The 26,521-nt window shown below is 42.9% G+C and overlaps 1 protein-coding gene across 2 annotated transcripts in view; it reads left to right on the top strand.

The window, feature by feature from the left end:
- LOC117821863 (nuclear receptor coactivator 3-like) overlaps positions 1–23,604 on the top strand; it is an 85,025-nt gene extending 61,421 nt beyond the window's left edge. The window contains exons 4-24 of one of the 2 annotated variants that reach the window (XM_034696401.1): positions 467–574; positions 3,283–3,443; positions 5,478–5,578; positions 6,323–6,497; positions 8,528–8,710; positions 9,976–10,062; positions 10,192–10,332; positions 10,779–10,926; positions 11,968–12,491; positions 12,586–13,694; positions 13,827–13,953; positions 14,180–14,338; positions 14,536–14,766; positions 15,010–15,115; positions 15,217–15,388; positions 15,673–15,999; positions 16,409–16,507; positions 18,155–18,401; positions 18,695–18,872; positions 18,996–19,200; positions 20,481–23,604. In XM_034696401.1, coding sequence (XP_034552292.1) covers positions 486–574; positions 3,283–3,443; positions 5,478–5,578; positions 6,323–6,497; positions 8,528–8,710; positions 9,976–10,062; positions 10,192–10,332; positions 10,779–10,926; positions 11,968–12,491; positions 12,586–13,694; positions 13,827–13,953; positions 14,180–14,338; positions 14,536–14,766; positions 15,010–15,115; positions 15,217–15,388; positions 15,673–15,999; positions 16,409–16,507; positions 18,155–18,401; positions 18,695–18,872; positions 18,996–19,200; positions 20,481–20,492 — 4,581 coding nt within the window. In that variant the 5' untranslated portion in view covers positions 467–485 and the 3' untranslated portion in view covers positions 20,493–23,604. The remainder of the gene's footprint in view (positions 1–466; positions 575–3,282; positions 3,444–5,477; positions 5,579–6,322; positions 6,498–8,527; positions 8,711–9,975; positions 10,063–10,191; positions 10,333–10,778; positions 10,927–11,967; positions 12,492–12,585; positions 13,695–13,826; positions 13,954–14,179; positions 14,339–14,535; positions 14,767–15,009; positions 15,116–15,216; positions 15,389–15,672; positions 16,000–16,408; positions 16,508–18,154; positions 18,402–18,694; positions 18,873–18,995; positions 19,201–20,480) is intronic. The other variant, XM_034696402.1, reaches the window with a different exon arrangement.
- The last annotated feature ends 2,917 nt before the right edge of the window (positions 23,605–26,521 follow it).

The raw sequence follows: 26,521 nt of genomic DNA, 5'->3' as shown, positions 1-26,521 counted from the left end.
GGAGGAGGAGGAGGAGGAGGAGGAGGAGGCAGACGAGACATGTTTATGTTTGTCAGTCTCTGCCTGGAGAATACAATTTGCATGATATAAGCATATTCCACCCTGCTGTGTGTGTACTGTTTTTCTCTGGATCCACTTCACAACCTGCTGCTGTATTGTTTATTTTTGCTGAGTTTAAAAACACAATTCCCATGTTGTCTTCCCCCCCACATTTACTTTTATTATAAGAGCTACAAGGCTAAAGGGGACCTTAAAGTCCCTCTTCTGCTTCCATTTAAGTGTTATTTACACCTGCATGTGTGTGTGTGTGTGTGTGTGTGTGTGTGTGTGTGTGTGTGTGTGTGTGTGTGTGTGTGTGTGTGTGTGTGTGTGTGTGTGTGTGTGTGTGTGTGTGTGTGTGTGTGTGTGTGTGTGTGTGTGTGTGTGTGTGTGTGTGTGTGTGTGTGTGTGTGTTTCTTCCCCTCAGGTGCTGATATGTGTTCACGATGAGCGGACTGGGGGAGAACTCCATGGAGCCTCTGAGCTCAGAAAACCGGAAGCGTAAGCTCTCCACTTGTGACACGCCTGGTCTGGGGTGAGTTTTTCTGAGGCTCAAAGTGGGCTACTGGGTCAGTGGTTTCCTTAGCTCTGCCAGTGTGTCTGCTGTATATGCGGTGACTTCTTTGAACATGAATTAGTGCAAAAATATAAGATGTTGAACTTTTCAAAGTCGGAAATATTCTTTTAGACTTAGAATTTCATGATTTTAGAACACAGATTACTTTATTTTCTTAAATGTTTGCCTTTTTACTACAAATATATTCATATAATAATAATAATAATAATAATAATTATAATAATTATAATAATTATAATAATTATAATAATTATAATAGTAATAATTATAATAATACATTTTATTTATAAAAGTGCTTTAAAAGTTTCTCTAAGACACTTTACAAGCAAAGCAGCAACACAAAATAAATATAGGTTATAGGTTAAAAGCCTTTATAAAATAGATGGGTTTTGATTCCAGATTTGAAGACAACACTTACATCCTGTAGGATTTATTTTTATTTTCTATTTAATTTAATTCAAACATGAAAACCACAATGAATCTCTTTTACAAGTGTATCCTGGCCAAGATCGGCAGCAGCACGTTGCAACAAAGTTACAGACAAACAACACAAAATTCTAAAAGATGACAACATATCATGGATTTCGGAACAAAAGTCTTCAGTCAAAGCATTTACAAGCTGATGCATCTTCCTCAAAAGCCTTCAGTCTGCTTTTAAAAACATTTAAAGAGACAAGCTCACTCGTGTTGCCTTTTCGCCCAGGTCGTTATTGCAAATGAGAATTCGTTCTCAATTAACTCACAGGTTAAACAAATAAACAAAACCCAGGCTCTCCTGCAGCAGGTTCCAGGCTGCAGGAGCTGCATGTCTAAAGCTCTTTTTGCCCATTTCAAGACGCACTCTGGGGAATGAAAGAAAAAAGCGATCTTCAACGGGTCCAGAATGTGTAAATAACATGGTTAAAATAAAGACACCATAAAAACATGGAGGGATGTCTCTCTAGGCAGTACCAGAACTAGCTGGTGCTGTTGCTCTGATTAATGGCTAATGCCATGATGCTATAAGGCTTTTCTACCCGGATGTAAACAGGCACATATAACAGATGGCGTCTTGTAATGATGTGCACGTTGGCAGTATTTTGGAAATAAAGTTGTGGGCTGTCTGATTAAACTGGCATATAGTCATTGGACTTGAGCACAGGTATGTGGATGCTTACCTGCAACACGGACCAATGGTGCTAGCTCAAATTTCTGTAAATTGTGAATCGTCGTGCAATTTGCACCTAATATGAAGTGTTCCAGTTAGCTTAGATTAGCAAAACCTGGTTTAGTTTAGCTTAGCTTCACACAAAAATTCTCAAACTATGGGTTGTGGAGTCATTGTAAGAAGGGGAGAATATTAAGCAGACTGATTTGCAAAATCTATTCGATGCGGTGACATAGCAAACAAAAAAGCTCTTAAGCTAGCAGGACAGTGTTGCTAAATGAAATTGCATCCAATAAAATCTTACCCAGCTCATCCAATGAGCATTTTGCACAGAATTATGAACGACGGATTGCAATGAAATCCATTCTTGCTGACGTAGGGTGGAAAAAGTTAGAGAGCAGATCTGTTATCTGGGTTAGGGTATGTTTGACATGGTATGTCAAAGCTTGATCCAAAATGCAACTGGACTTGGTTGAAGTCCTTGAAGACATTGAACTAGGGTGACCATATTTTCACACCTCCAAATAAGAACACTCTAATATTACAACAACCCACATGTATGAGCTCATGGTACCACTGGATTTTTAACCAGTGGACCTTTTCAACACCATGCAAAATGCTGACTTGCTTTTTGGCCTGCTTGATGTTATGCAGCAGGTCATGTTTTATAAGCTGGGCTAGCTAAGCAACATCCACACAAAGAGATTGATTGACACGTAGAGACAAATCCGTCTTGAACTTTGACTTGGGGTGCATTATGGATGTTTTTGTATTGGTTAAAACAGCAACAGATTACCAACGACATTAACTGATATAAAGACGAACGAGTGTTGCAGTGTGCAGTGTTTTGGTTAAATTTTCAGTTGGTTAAAACTGGGACCGGGTTGATTTGAAACCAAGCGCAACCTCCGGTCTCAAAATATGAAGCCCGTGCAGAAGTGTTATAAACTACAGTTCATCGAGAATCCGTTTGAGGCTGGCTGCAGAAACACCGGAAACCACATAGACACCAATTCAAAAAAGACGATCTTTGCAGCATTAATAAACATGTTTACAGCCTGGTTCAAAAAACGTCTTGGCTCTACGTTGCTAATCTCTCTATCGGCACACACTGTACTGGGGGTGAATTTTTTTATAACGCGATGGTTCAGAAGATATTAAGATTACGAGTTTTTGCCCAAATAAGGACATGACTGATTTGACTCCCGGTCGGTAACACGTAGCTGTTGGCTAGGAGGCTCAAACTACGTCCATGATTTATACAGTCTATGTTTGAAACTGGGACATATCAGTGTTATGTGGATATTTGTTGGGACTTGAAGCTTGGAGCTTGTAAATGGGATGGTCTTGGTCAAACTGGGACGTATGGTCACCCTGTTTAACCTCTCTTCTGAAAGGCTTCAACAGTTCTTCCACTGTTGCAGCTTTCCATTGTTGTGTAATAAATGAACGGATTTTAAAAGTTAAGAACTTTGGAGTATCATTAGCTTAGCTCTTTTTTTCACATTTCTCTCTGTAGGTGTGAGAGGAAGCGACGGGAACAGGAAAGCAAATACATAGAAGAGCTGGCTGAGTTGATCTCCGCCAATCTCAGCGACATCGACAGCTTCAACGTCAAACCAGACAAATGTGCCATCCTCAAAGAGACGGTGCGCCAGATCCGCCAGATCAAAGAGCAGGGTGAGTGGACACGGTCATCAGAGACCCTAAAAGCTGCACCGAGCAGAAAGTCAGGTGGACTGTTGAGCAGGGTGTGCAGGAAGGTGTGGAGGAGATAGAGTGAGGAGCAGACAGCTGGGGTGTCGTAGTCACACACACACCCAAACACAAACCCAACCACAAACAACACACTCACGTGCCTCCTCGGAGCCCAGGTGCAAGGACGAATCAGTCATTCATCTCCCACAAATTTCACAGCCTCGCTTGTTTATGTTTGGGAGGAAACATTGGCAATGCTTTGTGAACCTGTCATCTGTGTGTCTGTGTGTGTGTTTGGCTGTTTGTGTGTGTGTGTGTGTGTGTGTGTGTGTGTGTGTGTGTGTGTGTGTGTGTGTGTGTGTGTGTGTGTGTGTGTGTGTGTGTGTGTGTGTGTGTGTGTGTGTGTGTGTGTGTGTGTGTGTGTGTGTGTGTGTGTGTGTGTGTAATGGGCATGCACAGCTGTGTGCTGGCCTCGCCAGGGGCTGTTTAATTGGACGTTTGCAGGTAATCACATGCCCATCCATTCTGCTGAACTGCCAAATTATTAGTTCTGTTACAGCTGCTGTTGTCACATTTCTGTCTCTGTTACGCAGCCGCTGTTTCTCCAGAGAACAGTTGAAGAAGCCGTCAGGGCAGCATGCACGTGTATTAACTCCGTGTCACTATAGATTTTTCCATTTGAGTCCTGAATTTCTGGAGATCAAGGGAGGAGAGCCGGTGCTGAATTTTGTGCTCTGCTCGGCTCAGTCAGCGTCTGCCACCTCGACAGGAAGGGGAAGAGGCTACAGCTGGCCCTGACTGGCTGCTGACAGGTTGCCATAGTTACAGGAAGTGAAGATAGAAATGACACAGGCGTTTAGACTCGCATCTCGCTTTCTACCTGTTCCTCCCCTCCTCTTCTCAGTTTCAGTTGCTCTTTCTGCCACTCTTTATTTTTTGCTCTTTTGTCCATGAGTCCTGTTTTCTATCTCACTTGGATTTATTGTGCTCTCTCACATCTCTCTCCTCCTCTCCTCTCCTGCTTTCTCTCTCGCTCTCGTCTGTATTACAGCACAATGAGTTGCAGCATCTTTAGGTTTGCCACCAGGATCTTAAGATATTGGATTGCATGTCTATGTTTCTCTGTCCCTTTCCTTCTTCTTTCTCTCCATCATTCTCTGCCTAACTTCAGAGTGCCGGCTGTGGGCAGCGATGTCTTTTTTCTTCTTTGTGTGGGTATATGTTCCTCCTGGGAGCTAATCAGATAGAATGATTCCTGTAGCTGAGCAGCCCCCGCCTCTTTCTCAGACCAAACCCTGCATTAATACAACAACCAAAAAAGCCGTCCGGTTTCTGTCTCCATCTGCATCCCACTACTCTCTCTCTCTCTCTCTCTCTCTCTCTCTCTCTCTCTCTCTCTCTCTCTCTCTCTCTCTCTCTCTCTCTCTCTCTCTCTCTCTCTGTCTGTCTGTCCATCTTTCTTCCGCGCACTACATTAATTCAGGTGCTTCTGCTCCTTCCTCTGCAACATTACAGCTTCCAGAGCCTCTTTAGCTCTCTCCCGCGCTCTCTCTTTCTCTCTCTCTCTCTCTCTCTCTCTCTCTCTCTCTCTCTCTCTCTCTCTCTCTCTCTCTCTCTCGGCCGCAGCCTACCAGGCAGTCCCTCAGAGTCTGACACTGAATATAAAGCATGAGGACGGCTGCTACCTGCTCCACATGCACCCAGCCCTCTACTTCTCCTGACGGGCTCCTCAGAGAAACCTGCCTCCGTCCGTCTCCCTCCTCACCTGTAGTTTTAAATCCCCAAAAAAGAAAGAAAAAAGCACAAAGTTAAGATTGAGAAACGCTGCCCCCTGCTGGTGCAGCCAGAGAAGTGAAAGCCTTGGTGTTTGCTCTAGATTCAGGTATCGTTTCTCTCACCTTGTGTTTCTCCTTTGCTCCTTTTTTGGCTGCTTTTTTAAGCAGCTCCGCTTGAAATTGCTGTTTGCGATCTTTTGTAAAGCTCTCTTCTCTTTCTCTCCCATTTTCTCTCCTGCAGGAAAAGCTTCATCCAACGATGACGACGTCCAGAAGTCAGACGTGTCCTCGACGGGTCAGGGGGTCATCGACAAGGATCACCTGGGGCCGCTCCTGCTGCAGGTGAGTCCAGCACTCAAAGGCAGTCGCTCTGACAATATCTATACTATCAATTCATAAAGGTCGATCTGGTTGTGAGTAGGGTTGCAAAGGGATGGAACATTTCAGGTAAATTTCCGGAAAGTTTTTGGTAAATTTCCATGGGAAGTTAAGCTGGGGAATTTTGGAAATACTCCAAATTGTAAACTTTCAATGGGATTTATGTGAATTATGTGAATTAATTGGGAATTGAGGGTAATTTAATGGAAAGGTATCCTATCCAAGCATAAATATTTGTTTTGTTATAAGCAGACATCCATCCAAAATAATACAATTACATTTGATAATTGTAAGTCAAACATTAGTACCATACATCAAATTTGTGAAATATATTACCACATATTATAATCAAAACTTACTTCACTTTGTGTAGTCCACAGGCTCAAATGTGTGGCTTCAATAGTCTGGTGCTCTTGGCTCAAAAGTGTGGTCCAGGATTCTAGAAATCATCTGTGCATGTGATTGAGGAATGGCATAGATATTCAACTTGAATATCTTGAATGAAATCTGGTTGTTTTAGTCAGCACTATGTTAAAATCTATTTTCCTAAACTATATTTAAGTTCCCTATAAAGAGCCAACATTCAAATTTAGTAAATCCCTGGTTTAATCCCATAAATTCCCGTTAATTCCCATGGAAAGTTTCCAAATTTGAAAATTCCCAGAATTTTGCAACCCTGGTTGTGAGGACGTGTTTATTTGCTCTCAGGCTCTGGACGGCTTTCTGTTTGTGGTGAACCGGGAAGGCAGCATCGTGTTTGTGTCGGACAACGTGACGCAGTACCTGCAGTACAAACAGGAGGAGCTCATCAACACCAGTGTGTACAATATACTCCATGAGGACGACAGGGAGGAGTTCCACAAGAACCTGCCCAAGACCAACAGTGAGAGAAACACACACACACACACACACACACACACACACACACACACACACACACACACACACACACACACACACACACACAGAATAACACACTCAAAGAGAAGCTGCACATCTGCTCGAAAGTAAACCCTGCCTGACATCTTCCAGAGGGCCGAGGTGTAAGGCAAACTTTGAGAGGTTACAACAACTTTGCACGCACACACACTCATACACACTCATACACGCTCATACACACTCATGCACACATGCACGTAAACTCAGTTATGTATTCATGCTCCTCCTCATGCCTAACTTTTCTCCCATTGTAACGAGGAGCTCCTGGGAGCTGGATCATGTGCATGAGAAGGTTTTGAGAAACACAAACACACACACACACACACCTGACAAAACACACATGTGCACAGGAGCACCCACCCACTCGGTGCTAAGCAGGCAGAGCGTAGCACAGCTGTCAGTCACACTCAGTGGTCCAGACAGTGTAAAACAGGCCTGAGCTCCTTTCAGATCCCATGGCAGCCATCTGGAAACTACTTACTGCTGAATAATGCACCTCCACTCTTCCCTCTGCTTAATCATTCAGTTTGCACAAGCATGTTTGTGTCTGATTGTGTGTATTTGCATGCATATGTCAGTAGTAGGACTGCATCTTTTGAAGGTGTTTCCTGCGTGTGTAAGCCCATGAGTAAGTGTACAGAGCACTATTTATAAACCTGATTAATTATGGATATGTTTGCTCGACTGAACCTGCTACTCGATTAGCTCCCCGCTAATGTTCCTGAGCAGCGTGCACTCCGACATGTCATTGACACATTCTCACTAATTCGTCCCCACCCTCAGCACGCTCCTTTATCCATTCACTCTTTTTTTTTTTTTTTTGTTAATCTTTAAAACTCATCTTTATCTACTTTCCCTCTAAGCGTCCCCCGTGCCTCTCTCGACTCACTCTCTCTCGGCCTCATTCATACTTAATACGGCTGCCGACGAAGATGAATATTGTGGTTGTCTGTTGCTTCTCGCTGCTGCTGCTCTCCCACCCTTCATTGTGTCTCGCTCCGCTGCTCTGCCCCCTTCATTATCCTCCGGACCCATGAATGAAATGCGCTCCCTCTGCACATTCCTGTGGGATGACCGCTGACCACGCCAGCTACTGTTAAATACACACAACTGCACAGAAGACACACTAATGAAAACAGACACACATTCATGCAAAAAACATGAAGTACGCTTTTGTTGTAGGGAAGCGTGTGTTTTTTGACCCCTCCGACTTGCCCCGGCTGTTAGTTAATTGTGTCTGAGGGGAGAAGTCGGCCCCTGCGACTGCTTCGTTTTCTCAGTCGAGGCGAGAAACCTAAGGCCTCGTTAAATCACTTCTCACTACCAGTTAGTCGCCCCCACCCCTACACACACACACACACACACACACACAGACACACACACACACACACACACACACACACCACCCTGTCCTGTATCCTCCCCGCACCTGCCAGACGGAAACCTCCAGCCCACTCAAGGCCCTGATAAGGCTTCACACAGACCTTGGAGAACAGTCGGATTACTCTCTGAAGTTTGCCTCCCCTTCCCTTTCTATCTCTCTTCCTCCCTCTCCCCCGCGTAAAGGTGACCCCATCTACATGAGTGTGTGTGTGTGTACGCGCTGAGATGAGGAGTCAGGGCCCAAATGAGGATAGATGGCTGAGTGTCCCTGGCCTCTGCCCGCTGCAGAGCAGACTGAGGGAGAGATATTGGAAATCGACACCTTGGCTACATTAATCCCATGGTCCATTTAGCCAGGGATCCGAACAGCAGCAGAGGCTTCTGCTCCTCCATTTAGGAGGGAAAAAAACATGTTGCAGTGTGGTTTGTTTGTTTTGTTTGTGTGCCGATCCTCTGCAGGAAGGGGTGTGAGCTGTGATATTTCATTACAGGCAATCCATTCAAAGCTATATTTGGATTTCAGTCCGTTGCTCATTCTGTGTTACTCAAGAGTGTAATTTTGTTTTTATTTGTGTTGCTTTTTTTTTTCAGTAAATGGAGTCTCGTGGGGAAGCGAAGCCGCCCGACAGAAAAGTCACACCTTCACTTGCCGGATGCTGGTCAAGTTTGGCCATGCCCATGGCCCCATGGAGGAGGGGCCAGGAGGGCCACGCTACGAGACCATGCAGTGTTTTGCTCTCACTCAGCCCAAGGCCATGATTGAGGAGGGTGAAGGTATGATGGCCAAGTTACAACAACCCTCCTCTCAGAAATGTTTTATTTGACCTGGATGTTAATGCAAGTCTCTTGTTATCAGAGGAGCATTTTGTATTCTGTGCTGATCTGATGAACGAGAAGAGTTCCCCTGTACCTCTTTATGTCTAAGATCGAGGTTGATTCGGGACATCACAGCTAATCTGAAAACTAACCATGATCCCAAACGCAGCACAAAAAAATATAGTGTGAACATTTAAAACTGAATTATTCACAAATTGTGGAATTCATAACAAGGTAATTACCTTTAAAAATTTTGTGAGATAAAAATGATGATACCAGGCAGACTATATCACGTCCTTAAAATATCTGGATGTGATCTTTAGAAGAATTTGAAGATCTTATTTTAAATGCAAATTGCAAAGCAACCAAATTATAGTCTTCTGGTTAGCTCCTCACTCAGGGTAACTTGGGCTCATAATTGGAAGTTAATTAAATATTCCGCTCATATTCTCTTCACCTTATATGTCCGAAAACAGATTGTCACTCTGCTCACCCACAGAAATACTGAAAGATAATCTTAAGACGCTCAAATAGTCCTTTTACTACATTTGATACATACAAGGCATGTCATGGAGAGGAGTTCATTTCATTCATGGAACTTTTTTCGTATAACTTTCCATGTTTACTTTGTTTAAACACCTCTGGCACTTTTTATTTAAAAATCCAAACTAGAGGAGTGCAATACCTTCCATCTGTCTTAGTTAAAAAGACCTTCAGAGTACACTAGATTGCTAGGGAGGCATTTTCAAAGCGCCTGTGAGGAGTTTTTAGCTTGTTATGAAAGAGACTGAAGCTAACAGTGATGCCTCTTATGACCTACTAAAGCAAACAAGGAAATCTGCAAAAAAAAAGTGACATTTCCTACATTGTTCTTTTTAATGCCTGTACCTGCTGAGAGGGAGTAGGTGTCAGACAAGATGATTCACAGCACGGTGAATAAAAACGGTGCTTTCGCTTATTCCCGAGCAAACATTCACGTCGAGTGGTACATTTGACTGTTAATTGAAAGCAAAATTAGATCTTTTTTTGTCTGAAAACACGACTAACACATGTACAGGATCAGGAAATATATAAAAGGTATCATTTAGGCCACAGGGGAAGCCAATATCGACAAAAACAAATGTTCCCAACAGGAGCTTTAAGTGGCTAAAATCCTGAAATAATTAATCTAAAGTACAGTAGTGATAGTTTGGCATTTCTAACACTTTCCCTGTCTGCTTCAGACCTTCAGTCATGTATGATCTGCGTTGCTCGTCGGGTGACAGCCATGGAGAGAACGGAGAGTTTCAATACCCGGCATGAGCTATCAGGTGAGAAACTGCACTCCAGACTCAAACAGGCCATGATGAAGTTTGTTCTGTAACGAATTATAGATGTGACTCATCTCTCATTGTGTCTCCTTCCCTTCTTCTCGTCCTCTCTCTGTCCTCCCCTGGCAGGAAAACTGATCCAGATCGACCAGAACTCTCTGCGAGCGTCGATGCGTCCAGGCTGGGAGGATTTGTTGAGGCGTTGCATTCAAATGTTTCTTCAGCACAGTGACGGGCAGCCCTGGTCACACAAACGCCATTATCACGAGGGTGGGTCACACACCAAGACACACACTATAAATAATGTGCTGAAATACTTCAAATTGAGCAAATGTATCATGTTGAGCTCCATTTAATCCACACTAGAATAGCTGGATTGACTGGTTGGTCAGTTTTGTACTCAGTCTCTCTATTAGAGTGTTATTAAAGCTTTGAAAGCCTTTTCTGTATGACAGACTTGTTTGTTTTTATTTCACTGTTGCCAAACTCCCAACAGAAAGAAATTCTGACACTCAATAAGTACAAAAATACAGTAACAAGCAGACCTCATGCATTAGTCTATCAAAATTGATCTCATGAATATAAATGTCTCAATGCCCCACACTGATCCTCGGCTTAATCACAGGGTTGGTTTTAACACAGAGCTGTGATTAATAACCCTTGTTTTCAGATAAGTGTTTCAGGCTGTTAATTTACTGTTTAATCTGTCCGCGCAGCCTTTCTGCAGGGTCACGCTGAAACACCTTTGTACCGCTTCTCTCTGTCCGACGGCACTCCAGTCACCGCGCAGACCAAGAGCAAACTGTACCGGCACCCCATGAGCAACGAGCCACAAGGATTCATCTCCACTCACCTACTGCAGAGGTCAGAAACTGAAAGCGCACACACTTCATTCAGACAAAGCAGAGAACATTTCCTGAACTGTATTGACAAAAAAAAAGCACTTCCAGCGTATTTATGTGAGGCAGTCAAGGTATTCAGCAGCTGAAGTGGCAGCTGAAGTGGCTTTTATACACTGACATCGGGTGAAGAGAAAAAATCCACATAGGGAAAATATTTTAGTTGCATAAATACTGAATATTTGTAGTCCCAGCTCTTTTCGTGAGGGAGTCAGTGATGGAAAGGTTATGGTACAATGAATTAGGCTATGATTTGATACGATACGACGCTGAACTACTAAACACCACACAATACTACATGATACGATACTACACGACACGTCACTACATGTCACGATACTACAGGTCATGATACTAAACGTTACGATACTACACGTCACGATACTACACGTCACGATACTACACGTCACGGTACTACACGTCACGGTACTACACGTCACGGTACTACACGTCACGGTACTACACGTCACGGTACTAGACGACATGACACGACACAAAACGACACTACACATCTCGACATGACATGATAAGACACAACCTGATAACACACGACCTGACCTGACACGACATGACATGATACGACACAACAACATGTGACGATACTTCACAACACCTCACCGCACCACACCACATCACAGCACACCATATGATACATTATGATACGTTCAACACAACACAACACTACTATACAATATACTTAACTGTCACCAGAGGCAAATTATCTCAGACTGGAATTCTGCATATATTCAGCTTTCATCACCCAGGTACTAATTAAAGAACATTAAAAACAAATTACATTCATAATTTAAATTTTTGCAGAGTAAATTATACCAATCACCACCACCAATTACACGTATTACAAGATAAACAATAGTGATATGTGACAAGAGATCAATAATGAATGAGTGGAGCAATTGCACAACCTCTACAGCCTCAACATACGGTACTAGAAAATGTGTTCCCCCCCAAACTCTTGTGCTCATATTCCCTCTCTTTTTCCACACAGGGAACCCAACGGCTATCGCTCCGCACAGGGTGGAGGCATGATGCAGAATGCAATGAGACAACAGGGCATGGGAGGCCCGAACCCAAATGCCCAAATGAACATGAACAGCGGTGGGGGGATGGGGATGGGAGGCATGGGAGGCATGAACAGGGGCTTCGGTATGAACGAGCAAGGCCACATGGGTCACATGGGTCCAATGGGAGGCGGATCTATGTACGGAGGAAACAGTGGGGGAGGAAGTGGTGGGATGGGCAACCGCATGATGCAGATGAATCAAATGGGGCAGATGAGTCAGGTGGGCCATATGAATCAGATGAATCAGATGGGTCCTATGAATCACCCGGGCCAAGGCATGCAGCAGCACCCACAGCAGCCCCCTTTTCAGAGCAGCGGAGGTTTTGGACTGAGTGGCATGAACAGTCCTACAGGGAGTCCCAGAATGGGCGGCCCCCAGCAGGGACTCCTAATGTCACCGCGTAACCGAGGTAGCCCCAAGATGGGGGCCAACCAGTTTTCACCTGGAGGTACTGCTCCATCATTGGTGTAATTCAGCATCACCTAATTACAAACTAAAACCTTGTTTGTTTGGATTAATTTGAGTTGTGTTTCTATTTCCAGGCATGCACTCTCCCATGAGTGGCATTGTAAGTGGTGGAGGAAGTGGAGGGAGCACCACCAGCTTCTCCAGCAGCTCCCTAAATGCCCTACAAGCAATCAGCGAAGGTGTAGGAAGTTCTCTTCACTCAACCTTAACATCCCCAACGCCAGCTCTTAAACCCGACAGCTCTCCCAGCGTCCACTCCTCCTCTTCCTCTCAGCCCAGTCAGCCAGCCAAACCAGGCCAAGATGGCTCCAAAAGCCCCGCAGGAAGCTTGGGACCAGGGCCCAGCGACCATCATCACCCTATGCATCATCACCACCATCATCAACATCCTCAGGCTGAGAGTTCTGGAGATCGTCCAGACAGCCAGGCATCTACAGCAACTAAGGAGTCAGGAGAGGGAGGTAATGAGGCAGGTGCTGCAAGCTCTGAGCCCCCTCGGAGGGTGCCGGACAGTAAGGGGCATAAGAAGTTGCTGCAGTTGCTGACTTCCCCGACTGAGGAGCTGGGAATAGGTGGCAGTGGGCCAACAGGGCCTCCTGGGCCACCCCCACCGCCCGGCAGCAGCACTCCTGCAGGCTCAGATAACAAGGACCCGGCCGCAGGCATGACCAGCCCCACATCTACTGGGGTCTCCTCCTCTTCTTCAGCGAGTGCCAATCCAAGCCAGGCAGCTGGGCCAGGGGGCGCGTCAACATCACTTTCGTCAGCCCACTACTCTGGCTCTCTGCAAGAAAAGCACAAGATCCTTCACAAGCTTCTTCAAAATGGAAACACCCCAGATGAAGTGGCTAAGATCACAGCAGAGGCTACAGGAAAGGCGTCACTGGGCAACCAGGAAGGTGGGGAGGCTGGACCAGGAGTCAGTACAGGGCCTGGGACTACCACAGAGCCCAAACAGGAGCAGCATAGCCCCAAGAAGGAGAAGACCCATGCCCTCCTACACTACCTCCTCAACAAGGATGATTCCAAAGAGCCGGCGGATGTCAAGCCTAAGCTAGAAGAATTAGAAGGAAAGGGTGCCCCGGGGGCTGCTGGCGGCCCTGCACGGGGTGGTCCTGGATCTGGGACTGGCCCTGCACCTGAACATCCTGAGAGCAAGATCAAGTCAGAGCCGCCTGATGATGTAAGATTAATCTTTGTTAAGCCTTCATTGGAGCATTGCAGCCATATCATTGTGCATTTAACTAGAAAACCAGTCAGTTTAATTTACATAGAGAATGATATTAAATAATTTTTTTCTAATTTGAATCCTAAGTTGCACAATCTGGAGTCCATCCTTGGAGATTTGAGGGGTTCAAACTCTGACTTCTACCCGGATCAGGCTGGAGGGGGGAACGAAGCAGGAAGCAAACCACAGGGTTGCATGGATGACAGCCTGCAGGGTACGTGGGCTGAGAACCAAAGCTTTAAAGAAGTATCATCTACATATAAGAAATTTGTTATTATCCCTGTAAAATCTGAGATGGTACCATTCTTTTCAAAATACCATAAAGACTGAGATCTATTTCTTATACCTGCACTAACACACCTACATTCACACAGCATTCTCTTGTGTCGTAGAAAAAGATAAAGATGCATGACCACAGAGTTTTTATTTTTAATGTACAGGAAGTCCAGGAATGGGTCCTGGTCCTCGGGGGGCCTTCCAGAGGGCCATGTCCATGGATGGGAAGCCTCCAGGTGGGCCTGGAGGACCAGGTAGACGCCCCATGCTCATCAAGCAGGAGAACATGATGGGCAGTATGGATGGCTACCCAGGAAACATGGGTGTGTATCTGAGTAGGCCAACACTCCTCACAGCTCTTACTGTGAATCTGTCTCTCTCTCACATTACTGTGAGGGTTTGTCTTACATAGATGAATTCCTTGACTATGTTTGAATTTGATTCATCGTATTCTCAGATAACCTCTAAACTTCAAACACACACTCTGACACATGCACATCTGGTGTTAATGTATTACCAGGACCAATGAGCAGAGGCATGGTTCCCCAGAGGTCTCCCACAGGGAGTTCAGGAGACTGGGGCATGACCCGCTCTAGTACCAGTCCTGTGGGCTCAGCAGGACACCCCTCCATGATGCGCCCAGGCATGGAGTACAACAACAACAAGGGCATGATGTCAGGACCTATGGTCGGCCGCTCCAACAGCGTACCCGGCACCAGGTCTATGCTGCAGCAGCAGCTCATGGAAATGGGTATGTGCACAGCCAAGATTGATGGGAATGCCATCAGTTTTGTGTTTTATTATTTTATGGTGAACTAGACAGAGAAACACACCGAAATGTTCCCTTTCTTGTATTGCTTGATAAAAAAGTGTAGATTGCTAAACTGTCTTTCTGAAGAGAGCATGGCTGACTACAGTTCACACAGACACACATCTAAATTCCTTTAAATTTTCTTTTGTGTGTTATTGAAAGTGTATGATGTTTTAATTTCAGGAGGCTCTGCTGACATGGGCATGGGTATGAGCCCATTCAGCCAGCAAGGCCAGTCCAACCAGTCACCATCCTGGCCAGAATCTATAATGGGCATGGAGGGTAACAGGTCAGTGCAACTCTTTTGATTCGTAATTAGCCACAGTGAGCTTGAGGTCTGGCTAGTACTGATCTTCACAATGAGCTTTTGTATGTGTGTGCGCCATGTAGACGCCAGTTTGGGAACACCTTAGATGATCTACTGGTGCCTCCCACCACCAGTGAGGGACAGAGTGATGAACGAGCGCTCCTCGACCAGCTGGACTCCCTGCTGAATAACACAGACGGCATCGCTCTGGAGGAGATAGACCGAGCGCTGGGCATCCCAGACCTCGTCAGCCAGGTAAGATGACAGAACAGATATAGAAAGATACAGCCGACAGAATAATGTACCCGTTTCCATATAATGACTCATAAATGAGCCTTGCGTTCATCTTTGAATTAGATATTTCAGTCATGACTCACCGTGTTCAGACTGTTCTTTTCTAAAGGAGGATAGATGAGCCTGGAGGGATCTGTCTGTGCTGCTGAAAAAGACAATTACAGAGTCAACCAATTGGAAATTAATCAATTAGATGGAGCTGTTTAACAAACTTCTCTTTTGTCCTCGTGTCTTGTCTGCTCCAGAACCAGGGGTCTGAACAGCAGATGGAGCCTTTTCCAGGGCAGGACCCATCCATGGTTCTGGATCAGAAGCCAATCTATGGGCAGGGCTATCCTGGACCCCCCTCCATGCCGATGCAGTCTGGCTATGGAGGGAACCCCATGCAGGGACAGGCCCAGCAAGGAGGGTTCGGGCCCATGCTCTCTCAGATGGGCCAAGGTGGCAGTTTCCCAGGCATGGGTGGGATGGGTGGCATGGGACACCCCCGTGCCAACATGATGAGACCCAGGATGATGACGGCCAACAAGCCCATGAGGCTTCAGCTGCAACAGAGGCTGCAGGGACAGCAGGTATGACAGGAATCTCAGATGTTTATCAGTTTTATTGCAAACATGTAACTCATGTTGTCCCAATACAGCCCTCAGTCTAACATCTTCATGTTAGGTATGTAGTACATTCATATTGGGAGATTTACAAATCAATGGAGGACCTCCACAAAATTGTTCTGACAATGGATGGAAATTAACAAATAGATTTCTGAGAATGCTTTTTTTCAGTTATTTATATGGTCTACTTTTAAAACTAGATTAAATTATGTCCCATGCATTCATTTACCATCATTCTAATGTTATAGCATTTCTTGATCTGTAAAAGTGTGCCATCTATGTTACTACACCCTATGTATAAATGGTTGTATGAAGATGAAGTGTAACATTTGCTCCTCCAGCTTATGGTCAATGTTCTTTTTCCCTTACTCAGTTCATGAACCAAACGCGGCAGGGCATGGCCATGAAGATGGAGAACCCAGGGGGAAACCCTGGCATGAGGCCCGGCATGCAGCCTGCAATGGGAGGACAGGTAGATACAGAGAAATATACACATTGTAAAAATGATAATGTAGAATGGGACCTGATGTCACAGGTTTTGTTCTAATTTCAACACTGAATTGAGTTTGCCAAGTATGTTCCCATATTTTATACACACATTTAATGCTAGAACAAAGTTCTTGTATACAGCATGAATATATAAGAGAATTATCTGCACACGTTGGACCATGCTGTGCTGTTGTGTGAGTCATTCAAACATAAAACACAGAAAATGAGAGATGCAGCTTTATGCAGAAAGAACTAAAACAGTAAAGACAAGATTATTGTGAACAAGCTCAGACTTAACATCACTTAGCTTGCATGGCTTATTGTCATTTAATAATCTTGTGCATATGCAAAGGGGAAAAGTTCAAATACATGTTAGCTCAGGTGTGAGTGTTGCTTCAGTGATCTCTTAGTACCACTTCCTCTGTCTGGGTTTCTAAGTCCTCACTAATAACTTTAGTCATAAATAATTGACTGACTTTTTTAAAGCCATTTATGAAGCAACTTTGGGTTCATCCTCCTGCAGGAAACTTTTATTTCTTAGTCTCTTAATTCATCTCAAAGTCTCTCTAATGGGTGACATTGACCAAAATCTTACATTAACTTTTAACATGATTAACTGCAGACGTCATGCCAGAGTCAACAAGATATTAATAAAGCATCAAACTTAATAACACATATACTGAACATATAAGTAAGACATAATAACACCAATAGTCACAACATAAAACCCCTCTTCAAAGGTTGACTTGTGAACCGTGGTACTGAGTATTTAGCTGGATCTTTGTAGTCTGCTCTTGTCTTGTGTGCAAGCCAGTTTTAATTAGAATTTGATGGATTCACAGAGAAAAGTCTGATGGCGATGTTATACTGGCTCAGCAGATCCTGTTGCACTTCCTCTGGTATTTAAGGAGGTTCATCATCTGCCGGGTCTTTCCGGGAGTCAATTTGGCTGTCGAGCCAGAATCCATCCAGTGCTCTAACTGTTTATGTTGACGCACCAAGTCTGTTTAAAAGAAAACTCCAGAAGTATTTCCTCCTCAGTTTTGAAGCATGTTGAGCTCAAAGTAATTCTGACATGCTGATATGCAGAGTCATCCATGTTAAATAAAGCCAATGGCTGAGAAATCCTGAGATTTCCTGAAGTCTTAAATAAAAGGTTTGTATTTGAGTACCAACACATGCTCGCCTTATTCTTACAGTAGACTCACCCTGTTTGTGACCTGAAGACATCAATAAATAGTGCAAATCGATTGCCTCTGCTTTCAATTTGCGCTTCAGTAGCATTTATCAACCAAGCAGCAAAACTAGACAGAACACTGGCTACATGATTTTAACGCCAACACCTCTAGCAGTGAGCTCCATGGAAGATTTCCTGCTGCGTTCTCACATGAGCTCACCAGAACAGAAATGCCCCGAAAGGGCTGGTAGGAAATATTCCAAGTGAAGTCAGGGAGAAAAATCTGGCTGCTTGTGTTCAAACATGCAGCTCACCCAGGTAACTTCTGGAACTTTCAGGAACTTTGTGCATGTCTGAAAAGGGCTCTAGAGACCTATATATTAAAGCTTTCATTTTAAAGGAAGTAAAAATAAACCTCACATCAACCCTCTTTTGTTTGTTTTGTTGGAGCAGGGCTTCCTGAATGCTCAGATGATGGCTCAGCGCAGCAGGGAGATGGTCAGCATGCAGATGAGGAGGCAGCGTATGATGATGCTGATGCAGCAGCAGCAACAGCAGGCAGCAGCTGCCGCCGCTGCAGCTGCAGGTGGATTCAGTCCCCCTCCAAACGTCACAGCTCCTGGTGGCATGGACAACCCCATGGGAGGGCCAAACATGGGCCAGCCAGGCCCCCAGCAGTTTGGCTATGGCGGGAACTATGGTGGGTTTACTGAGCTAACAGAATAATGCTGCTCCCTGCTGTTGAGTTTGAACACTGCAGGGCTTTTTTCTTGTTAAAAAGGAAAATCTGCACTTTTTCGAAAAAAAAAAAAGAAATGTAAGAAAACTTTACAACCTTTTTTTTTGTAATCCGACTGTATATTGTTCTTAAAGGGACAGTTAGCACCAGAGCACACTTCCAGGCAGCAGGATGGCTTCTGTGTTGTATCCCATTATTTATAAATTGCGTGCATCTTCTGGTGGCTGTCTCTGAGGCTCTGTGACTCTCCACAGGGATGGGCCAGCAGGGAGACCCCTCGTTTGGCCCCTCAGGAGGCAGTCCTCCGAACGCCATGATGGCCAGCCGCCTAGGTCCTCAAAACCCCATGATGCAACAGCACCCACAAGGTGGCCCAATGTACCAGGGTGCAGACATGAAAGGCTGGTCACAGGGTGGCATGGGACGCAACAGGTATGAAATCAACAATATATGTAAGGCAGGAGGAGTGTTTCCAGAAGCTCTCAAGGAGAAAATGTGGCTTCAGTTTCTTTTCATCATCTGTAGAATTAAAGTTTTTCTCCTTCCTGTCAACAGTTCGTACCCTCAGCAGCAGTTTGGGCAGCAGGGACCTCCGGGGCAGCAGCAGTTTGGGCAGCAGGGGAACCCAGGCCAGTACGGAGGCATGATGATGAACGGGGGCATGCCGGCCAGCGGAGGAGGAGGTCACATGGGGCAGATGGGAGGGCAGATGGGTATGAACCCTATGGTGATGGGGCGCATGTCTATGGGGCCTGATCAGGTGAGTTCAGTTGGTCTGGAGGGTTTTCCTTTTGTTCAGCTTATCTTCAAACAACACTGACATGCCTATATGTGCAGACTAAAAGGATGATTACTACGTCTATTGCTGTAATCATTCCTCCTGTATACTGTTACAGATATAGAGAACAGAATGAGACTGCTAAATTGCATTGGTATCACCCTTATCAACAATCCTTTTATTGGAAATCTCTAATTACCATCTGTTTGCTGCGTCTCAGCGGGGAGCAGACTGGATGAATAAATCACAACAGTTGCAGCAAGTAACTCAGTCAGCCGCTTAAGTTTGAAGTGAAGTTATGGAAACATCAGATACGTGATGAAGAGAATAGTGATAAAGGGACTGTAACAGTCTACATTTTTAAGAAAATCCCAAATGAGTGACATATTTCCATTGTGTGTGTGTGTGTGTGTGTGTGTGTGTGTGTGTGTGTGTGTGTGTGTGTGTGTGTGTGACTAGTAAGCAAGCAAGTACATGACAACTTGACTGAAAAACAGAATTAACTAGTTCTAGTGCATATCCAGGCATGTCAATATTGCTTTAAGATTTTTTTTTTTATAATATATTTTTATAAGGTTTTTCTGCTGTATACATCAATTAAAAAGTGCACATTATCCAGTTTTATATTTTTACAGACGAACAAAAACACATCATACAATGACAACCACTAGAGTCCAATCCAATGTGTTTTGAAATGTTATCTTAAAAATAAGAAAGCAGGAAGGACTCATGAATTAGAAAGAAGATATTATACATAAAATATATAAATACATAAATAAAAATAATGATTAAAAAAAATAAATAAATACAATTAAAATTGTATTAAATACAAAATATTTCTTGCTTTAAGATAAACTTGAACATTTTCTGTTTAATTCTGGTAGATTTGGTCCATTCTTAATTTTCATACCTCACTTTTATTGTTTTTTTCTTCTCATTTTTTATTTAAGTATTTATTCAGAACAATATTGAAACGAATTTTGCAGCTTGTCAAAGTTATGAAGCATTTTTCAGAAAGTAAAGAGATACATAAAACAGATATAAGACAGTTTTTTAAACATTCTTATAAAATGAGGTGGTAATAGTGGTGAGAGAAATAAATATTTTGTAAAAGAAATTCAAAGCTTGGCATTGCATTATGAATAAAAGCAGTATACCGGGATTGGTAAACAAATAGGATCGTTGTAGTATACATTTATATACATGTATATACCCCCATATTAATGAAAAACTAAAAAGCATTTTTCTTCTCTTTATTGCAGAAATACTGCTGAACAAGGTGACAGCAGCATTTGTTTCACTGTGATCTCAACCCAGAGAGAGGATACAGCTGCAGCTCTGGAGTGTGAGGAGAAGGACCAGATAGTGTGTGTTTGTGTGTGAGTGTATGTGGGCATGTGTGTAGTGCTGCACTCTTACCAGATGGGGGAGTGAGCCTCCTTTTTGACTGGAGGCTGATGATGGCAGTCTGGCAACCTGAGGAAAAAAAACAGTCTCAATCATTCATGAAGACACACAACATTCATTAGAATCAGGAACACTGTGACACAGTTACACACGTTGAAGACAAACATTTACAGCTCTGTGATTCCTCTGTAGACTGTAGTTTTAATGTTCCTCTCTTTTTTGTGTGTGTTGTGTGTGCCTCAGTAAACACACACGACACTCGCTGGACCAAACATGGGCGAATGTGTTGAGACATCCTCTCTGTGTTGTCGAATGTTCCACAGAGCTGTGTTCAGATTTAAAAACGTCGGGATTCCTCTCTTTGCTTCTGAACGTCGCCTCTCTGCTGCTCCTGGGACGACCTCTCTGCATACACGACGTAGAGTAAACCCCGGCTCCAGATGACAAGCCGCCAGATTGTGACACTGACATGAATGTCATTCAGCAGTAGCACATTGTTTCGTCCTCCAGGACAACGCTGAGCTAAAGTATGACTGAATTACTCGTTGGCTGATTGCACTTTAAGGAAAGGCCAACAACAAAAGGATTGTGGCAATATAGAGGCCTTTTACCCATGAGTTAATGTATAGCAGCAGACATTTACTGTTTAGTTTTGTGTGTTTGTTCTCCAACTTTTCCTCTGTAATGTTAATGGGGCTTTTGATTCGAAATAGGTAACCTTTATGAACTTTGTTCTAAAGTGAGAACCAGTAGAAAGGCAGGAAGCACAGATTTTTTTGAACTGACTCATAACAAGAGGAATTAACATTTTCTAAAGTTCCTCTTGAAACTGATAGACTTCTATTAATGTTCAAAACCACACTTATATTTATACAGTCATGGTGCACCAGTTTTAATGTGCCAGATGTAGCTTTTAAATCCAACTGTTGCAGAAACGTTAATTACCATGCATCAATTTACGGTATTACAAACGTGGACTGTATAAAACACGGATGTAGTCTCAGAGACACCACCTGTTGGTTTCTAAAGAGGTGTTGTGAAGCCAAAAGATGGAGGTCACCTGACCCAGTCTAAGCTTAAAGCAAGCAGAGGTGGACTTGAAGCCTTCACTTTTCTGCCAAGCAAACAGCTACAACACACCCAGCTGTGAGTCGAATCAGCCACGCCCTTAGTTTTGCCGAACTCTGATAACTCTTAGCCTTAATAAAATCAAAACATGAGTTATTGAAGAAGTCATGGTCCGTACATTTGGTATGAATACAAAACAGGGGTATTAAAACTAAAACTATTTTATGTAGGAGGCTGAAATGTGTTTGATTCTGCTGTAAAAATGGGCATTTTAATATGGGCTTTGACAGGGATCTCTTAATTTTTGGAGCCAGCCTCAAGTGGACACTTAAAGAAGTGCAGTTTTTACACCTCACTGTCTGCTTCATTTTTCAACATTGGAGTTTGCCACCTGGTTTCTAAGAGTGCAGAAATGAAATTAATTGCCCCTTGAAAATTTTGCACTAAGCTCTCATTGTAAGAGGAAAGTGTATGTTGGATTTCAGTGTGCAGATTTCTAGCAATGACCCTTCCTCCTGGTTTTCCTCTGAGGACAAAGCCCATTTTCTCAAGGTGACGGCACTGCAGTATTGGACATGATGTCTTGTTTGGAGCTATTTTTTTCTTTTATCTGTGAATATGAATTGTAAATAAGCTTCAAATGTACTATATATAAATATATATATGCTTTTGTAGGTCACATACTGTTTTTGCACAGATTGTAAGGCTTGATATTTAAAAGTTTCTTAATCTGTCATGGGTCAGCTTTTACTTTTGAACATTTGTTGAAACAGGAAGGGCCTCCTTTACAGTAAATGTAGATTTCACATTCTGTCTCTCAGAAAGCATTTTTGAGGGTGTGGTCTTAGCTTGAGAGGTGCTAGAGTGTAGTTTTGATTTGAATAAATTATTTTTTGCTGGACAGAAAAAGAAAACACAAAGTTTGCCTATACAAATGATTTGACACATGATTGTGTTAGGCTTCTAGAGGCCCAAACGTCTTACCAGTAATGTGGTGTTGAGGTTTCTCAACCGAACCTCTTGCTTCCATGTGTGACTTTAAGTTTCACTTCTGAGATTTCTGTGCTTTGGATTTTGCTGATTTGATTGTTCAGCCTCAGAACTGAGACTTTGGTCCCACTTTATAACTATCTGCCTTTTAGGTTTGTCGCAGATGTTGAATCCTGATAGAAGCTACACATGAAGTTGTTTGAATCCCTTATTTCCTGTTGATCTCTTGAGAGGGGACTTTTTTTTTACATTTGAGTTTGCCTTTATTTTTTGTTCTATTTCCTGTGAAGCTTTTGTTGAAGAATATACTTTTGAACACATGCTCAATCCAAAGATTTTTGTTTGTCATTCTACAGTGCTTAGAAACAGTTCCTGACGTAGATCGTGCAAGTACTCATGTGTGCTTTAACTGTTGCACATAACCTATGATATTCATCGAAATAAATATGTTTAAATGCATATATTATATCCCCATGATCCGTATGACATAGAGTAGACATGAGTCTGGTTCTGCTGAGGTGGTTTGAGTTTTTCGTTTGTGATTGTTTTCTTCCTTTCTGTAAATCTTATGGCCAGTTGAATTGTGGTGCTGCAAATGGTTATTTCACAAGCGAATGTTGAGATTTTTTCTAAGCTGGAAAGGAGGTTTCATGATTGATGTCTTTATGTCTCAGAATAGTAGCTTGGAGTATTTTTAAACCCCAATCTCGATGAAGAACATCAGTTTAATCCACAAATAGAAAAAAAAAAGTTTTGCTGTAAAGAAAGAAACTCCTCTCAGTGCACCGTTGGCACTGAAGAAAGACAAAACACTTCTGGTAATCAGTCATTATTAAAGGATGTACAATACTATTGCATTTTTTCTTACCTTGTTTCTTGATGTTAATATCAATGTAAATACAAATTTATATTTAAACATTATATTGTCTCTTGTCATTTTCATATGCAAACTTCAATTTTCTACAGGACTCCACCATCCTGCAGCTGCAGGTCAGTCTGTCACTATGCAGCCCTCTAAACTGAAAGTGTTTCACTGCATTGACAGGACCATTCGAGAGCATTAAGTATATTCTACAAGTAGAAGTTCCTCTTGTCATAAAGGATGACTGGGGACTGGCAGTCTGCACGGTGTGGGAGGTGAGTGTGTGTGGAGATAATTAAGAGTGTGAAGGACATCAGTGTGGCAAGTCGTCAGACGTTAAAAAAAGATGAGGGCTTCCGCTCAGGCTGGCTCTGTATCTGTCACATTATTATTACTGCTGTATGAAGCCTCACTTTTATCCAATGTTTGTTTCCTGCCACTGGTGACCCCCTCATTTAGAGCGTTTGTCATTAATCATCCCACTTTCTTGCTTTCTCTAAATAATTTTGTATCCCATGAAAAGATCTGACACCTCCAAGCTGTCACAGCTCTTCTGCGACTACTGCTGCTGCATCAAGAGCCCATCAGCACATTCAAAACTTTAAATAACTTTTTAGACATGTTTTTCATTTCAAAGAACAGTATCTGTCAGGTTAATTTTGACTGACTCACTCAACCCTTCAAACTCCTGTGTAGTAGGTGGTGGAATGGTCTGACTGTTCCCAACGACGAGAGGCAGTTTCAGAATCAGAATTAGAAATACTTTATTTATCCCAGGGGGAAATTCAGTTGTTACAGAATGCTCTTATACCCAGTATGAAAAAGTCAAAATATTAATAGAAAGAAGGAATAAGATAAGATATAAATACGAATGAAATAATATAAATTGGATTAATAATAAGTATATATGGAAACACAGAATAGTTACAGTTCACTATGTACAAAAACGCTGGGAATGAAGGTATTATTTCTTGCTCTATGCTTTAATTAGATTTCATGTGAAGGAATAATGTGTCATTTCCTCTTTTGTTAAGTAATTTATTTTTAATTATGCAAATTAGACTGATGAAAAAGTTAATGTTTGGCTTGCAGTGAAATGATGTAGGCCTGTGTATACTCATGGTCTACATTCAAGAAGTTAAGCTTCTGACTTCCCCTAAGCGTCATAATGAGGCTGATTATTGTTGTTTGACATTTGCGAAATGCAAAGGTAGGCTTGTCATGAAACATTGGCATTTATTCATGAATAATAACCTGTAACATTGTTGATCTCAGCCTCAGCTGCACAGAAGCTCAGCTCTAATTGAGGTGCCTTTACACTGCTTGGCAGTACCTGCATCCAAATGGACTTGAAGCACTTTGTTATTCTTACTGATCTTGTTTCCTCTTGTCTAGATCTTTGCTTGTGTTGTTCTTGTTCTTGTATGTACGTCGCTTTGGATAAAAGCGTCTGCTAAATGACATTGTAACATTGTCTGCTAAATGACATTGTAGCATTACTAACACAAAGCTAAATGTTAAGAATTAAAATAAGATAAGGCCTGCTAATCATTGGAGTGTTAGCAGCCTTGTAGTAAGACCTGTATGAATGTCACTAAATGGTGCCAAATTAGCTAAAATACTTCATTTTAACATAACCTGGCACAGACAGGACAAACATCAAAACAACATTCAATCAAAAACTGTTTAAATTATTTTGCTTTTTTACTTTTAGCTCCCTCGCTTCCCTGTCAGACCTGGTATCCCTCCTAACCTGTGGACATCCCTTTAATGGAGGTTTAATGTTCACAAAGAGCAACTGTGGGAGTTAAGATAAAAACAAAATAATGCTTTCATGAAGGTATGAATAAAAAATGATTCATCTGGCGTCTGATCAAGCATGCGCTTATATAGTCGTGGAGTTTAACCTCCCCCTTACAGACAGCGTTTCCACAAAAGCGTGTAAAATGTGAAATATACAGATAGAATAATTCTCCAGTGAACCCTCTAATGTCAAATTACATCAGCCGCCCGTCTTCACTGGCGTTCATCCTTTTTCCCCTGTTCACTGGCAGAGATAATTCATCCGCGAAAGTATGCGGGGCTTTCCTTTCTGGCTGTGTGTGTGTGTGTGTGTGTGCGTGTGTGCGTGTGTGCGTGCGTGTGTATGGGGTTCCGTTTGTGCCAAAAATATGTCTTCATGCACACTGTCTATGTCTACGGAACATGTGAGAAGACATTTTCCTATGTCCATAGAAGTTAAACTGCCCTTGTGTCATTTGACTTTGTCATTACATCGTGTCGTCATGATGTGTCATTTCACAAAGTGTCATTATGATGTGTGTTATGGTTTGTTGTCTTGATGTGTAGTTTGGCAATGTCTAACATCTTGTTTGACAGCATCTTTACATCGTCACTATGTGTTGTTACTACGTGTTGTCTTCATGCATTGTTGCTATGCATTGTTGCTATGCATTGTTGCTATTCGTTGTTGCTATTGGTCGATGATGTGTAGTTACTATGTGTCTTTGACAACGTCGTTGCTATGCGTCGTTACCATAGACTGTATAAAATATGGACGTAGTATCCGTGACGTCACCCATCTGTTCCTGAGAGCTGTTTTGAAGCAAATTGACGGCGGCAGCCATATTGGTAATGCAGAACTCAACTGGGCAGAGTGTGACGTAGTGTGAGTCTCTTAGCCAATGGCTGTGTGTTCCCGACCGGGAGTCACGTCAGTCATGTCCTTATTTGGGCAAAACTCATAATCTTAATATCTTCTGAACCGTCACGTTAGAAAAAAATTCACCCCCCGTACAGTGTGTGCCATTAGAGAGATTAGCTTCATAGGGCCAAGCCGTTTTTTGAACCAGGCTGTAAACATGTTTATTAATGCTGCAAAGATCGTCTTTTTCCCATTCATATCTATGTGGTTTCCGGTAGCCTCAAGCGGATTTTCGATGTATTGCAGTTTATATCACTTCCGCATTGGCTTCA

Source organism: Notolabrus celidotus, chromosome 11 (assembly GCF_009762535.1).
Source record: "Notolabrus celidotus isolate fNotCel1 chromosome 11, fNotCel1.pri, whole genome shotgun sequence".
Classification (NCBI taxonomy): Eukaryota; Metazoa; Chordata; class Actinopteri; order Labriformes; family Labridae; genus Notolabrus; species Notolabrus celidotus.
This window is presented reverse-complemented; position numbering and strand designations above follow the sequence as displayed.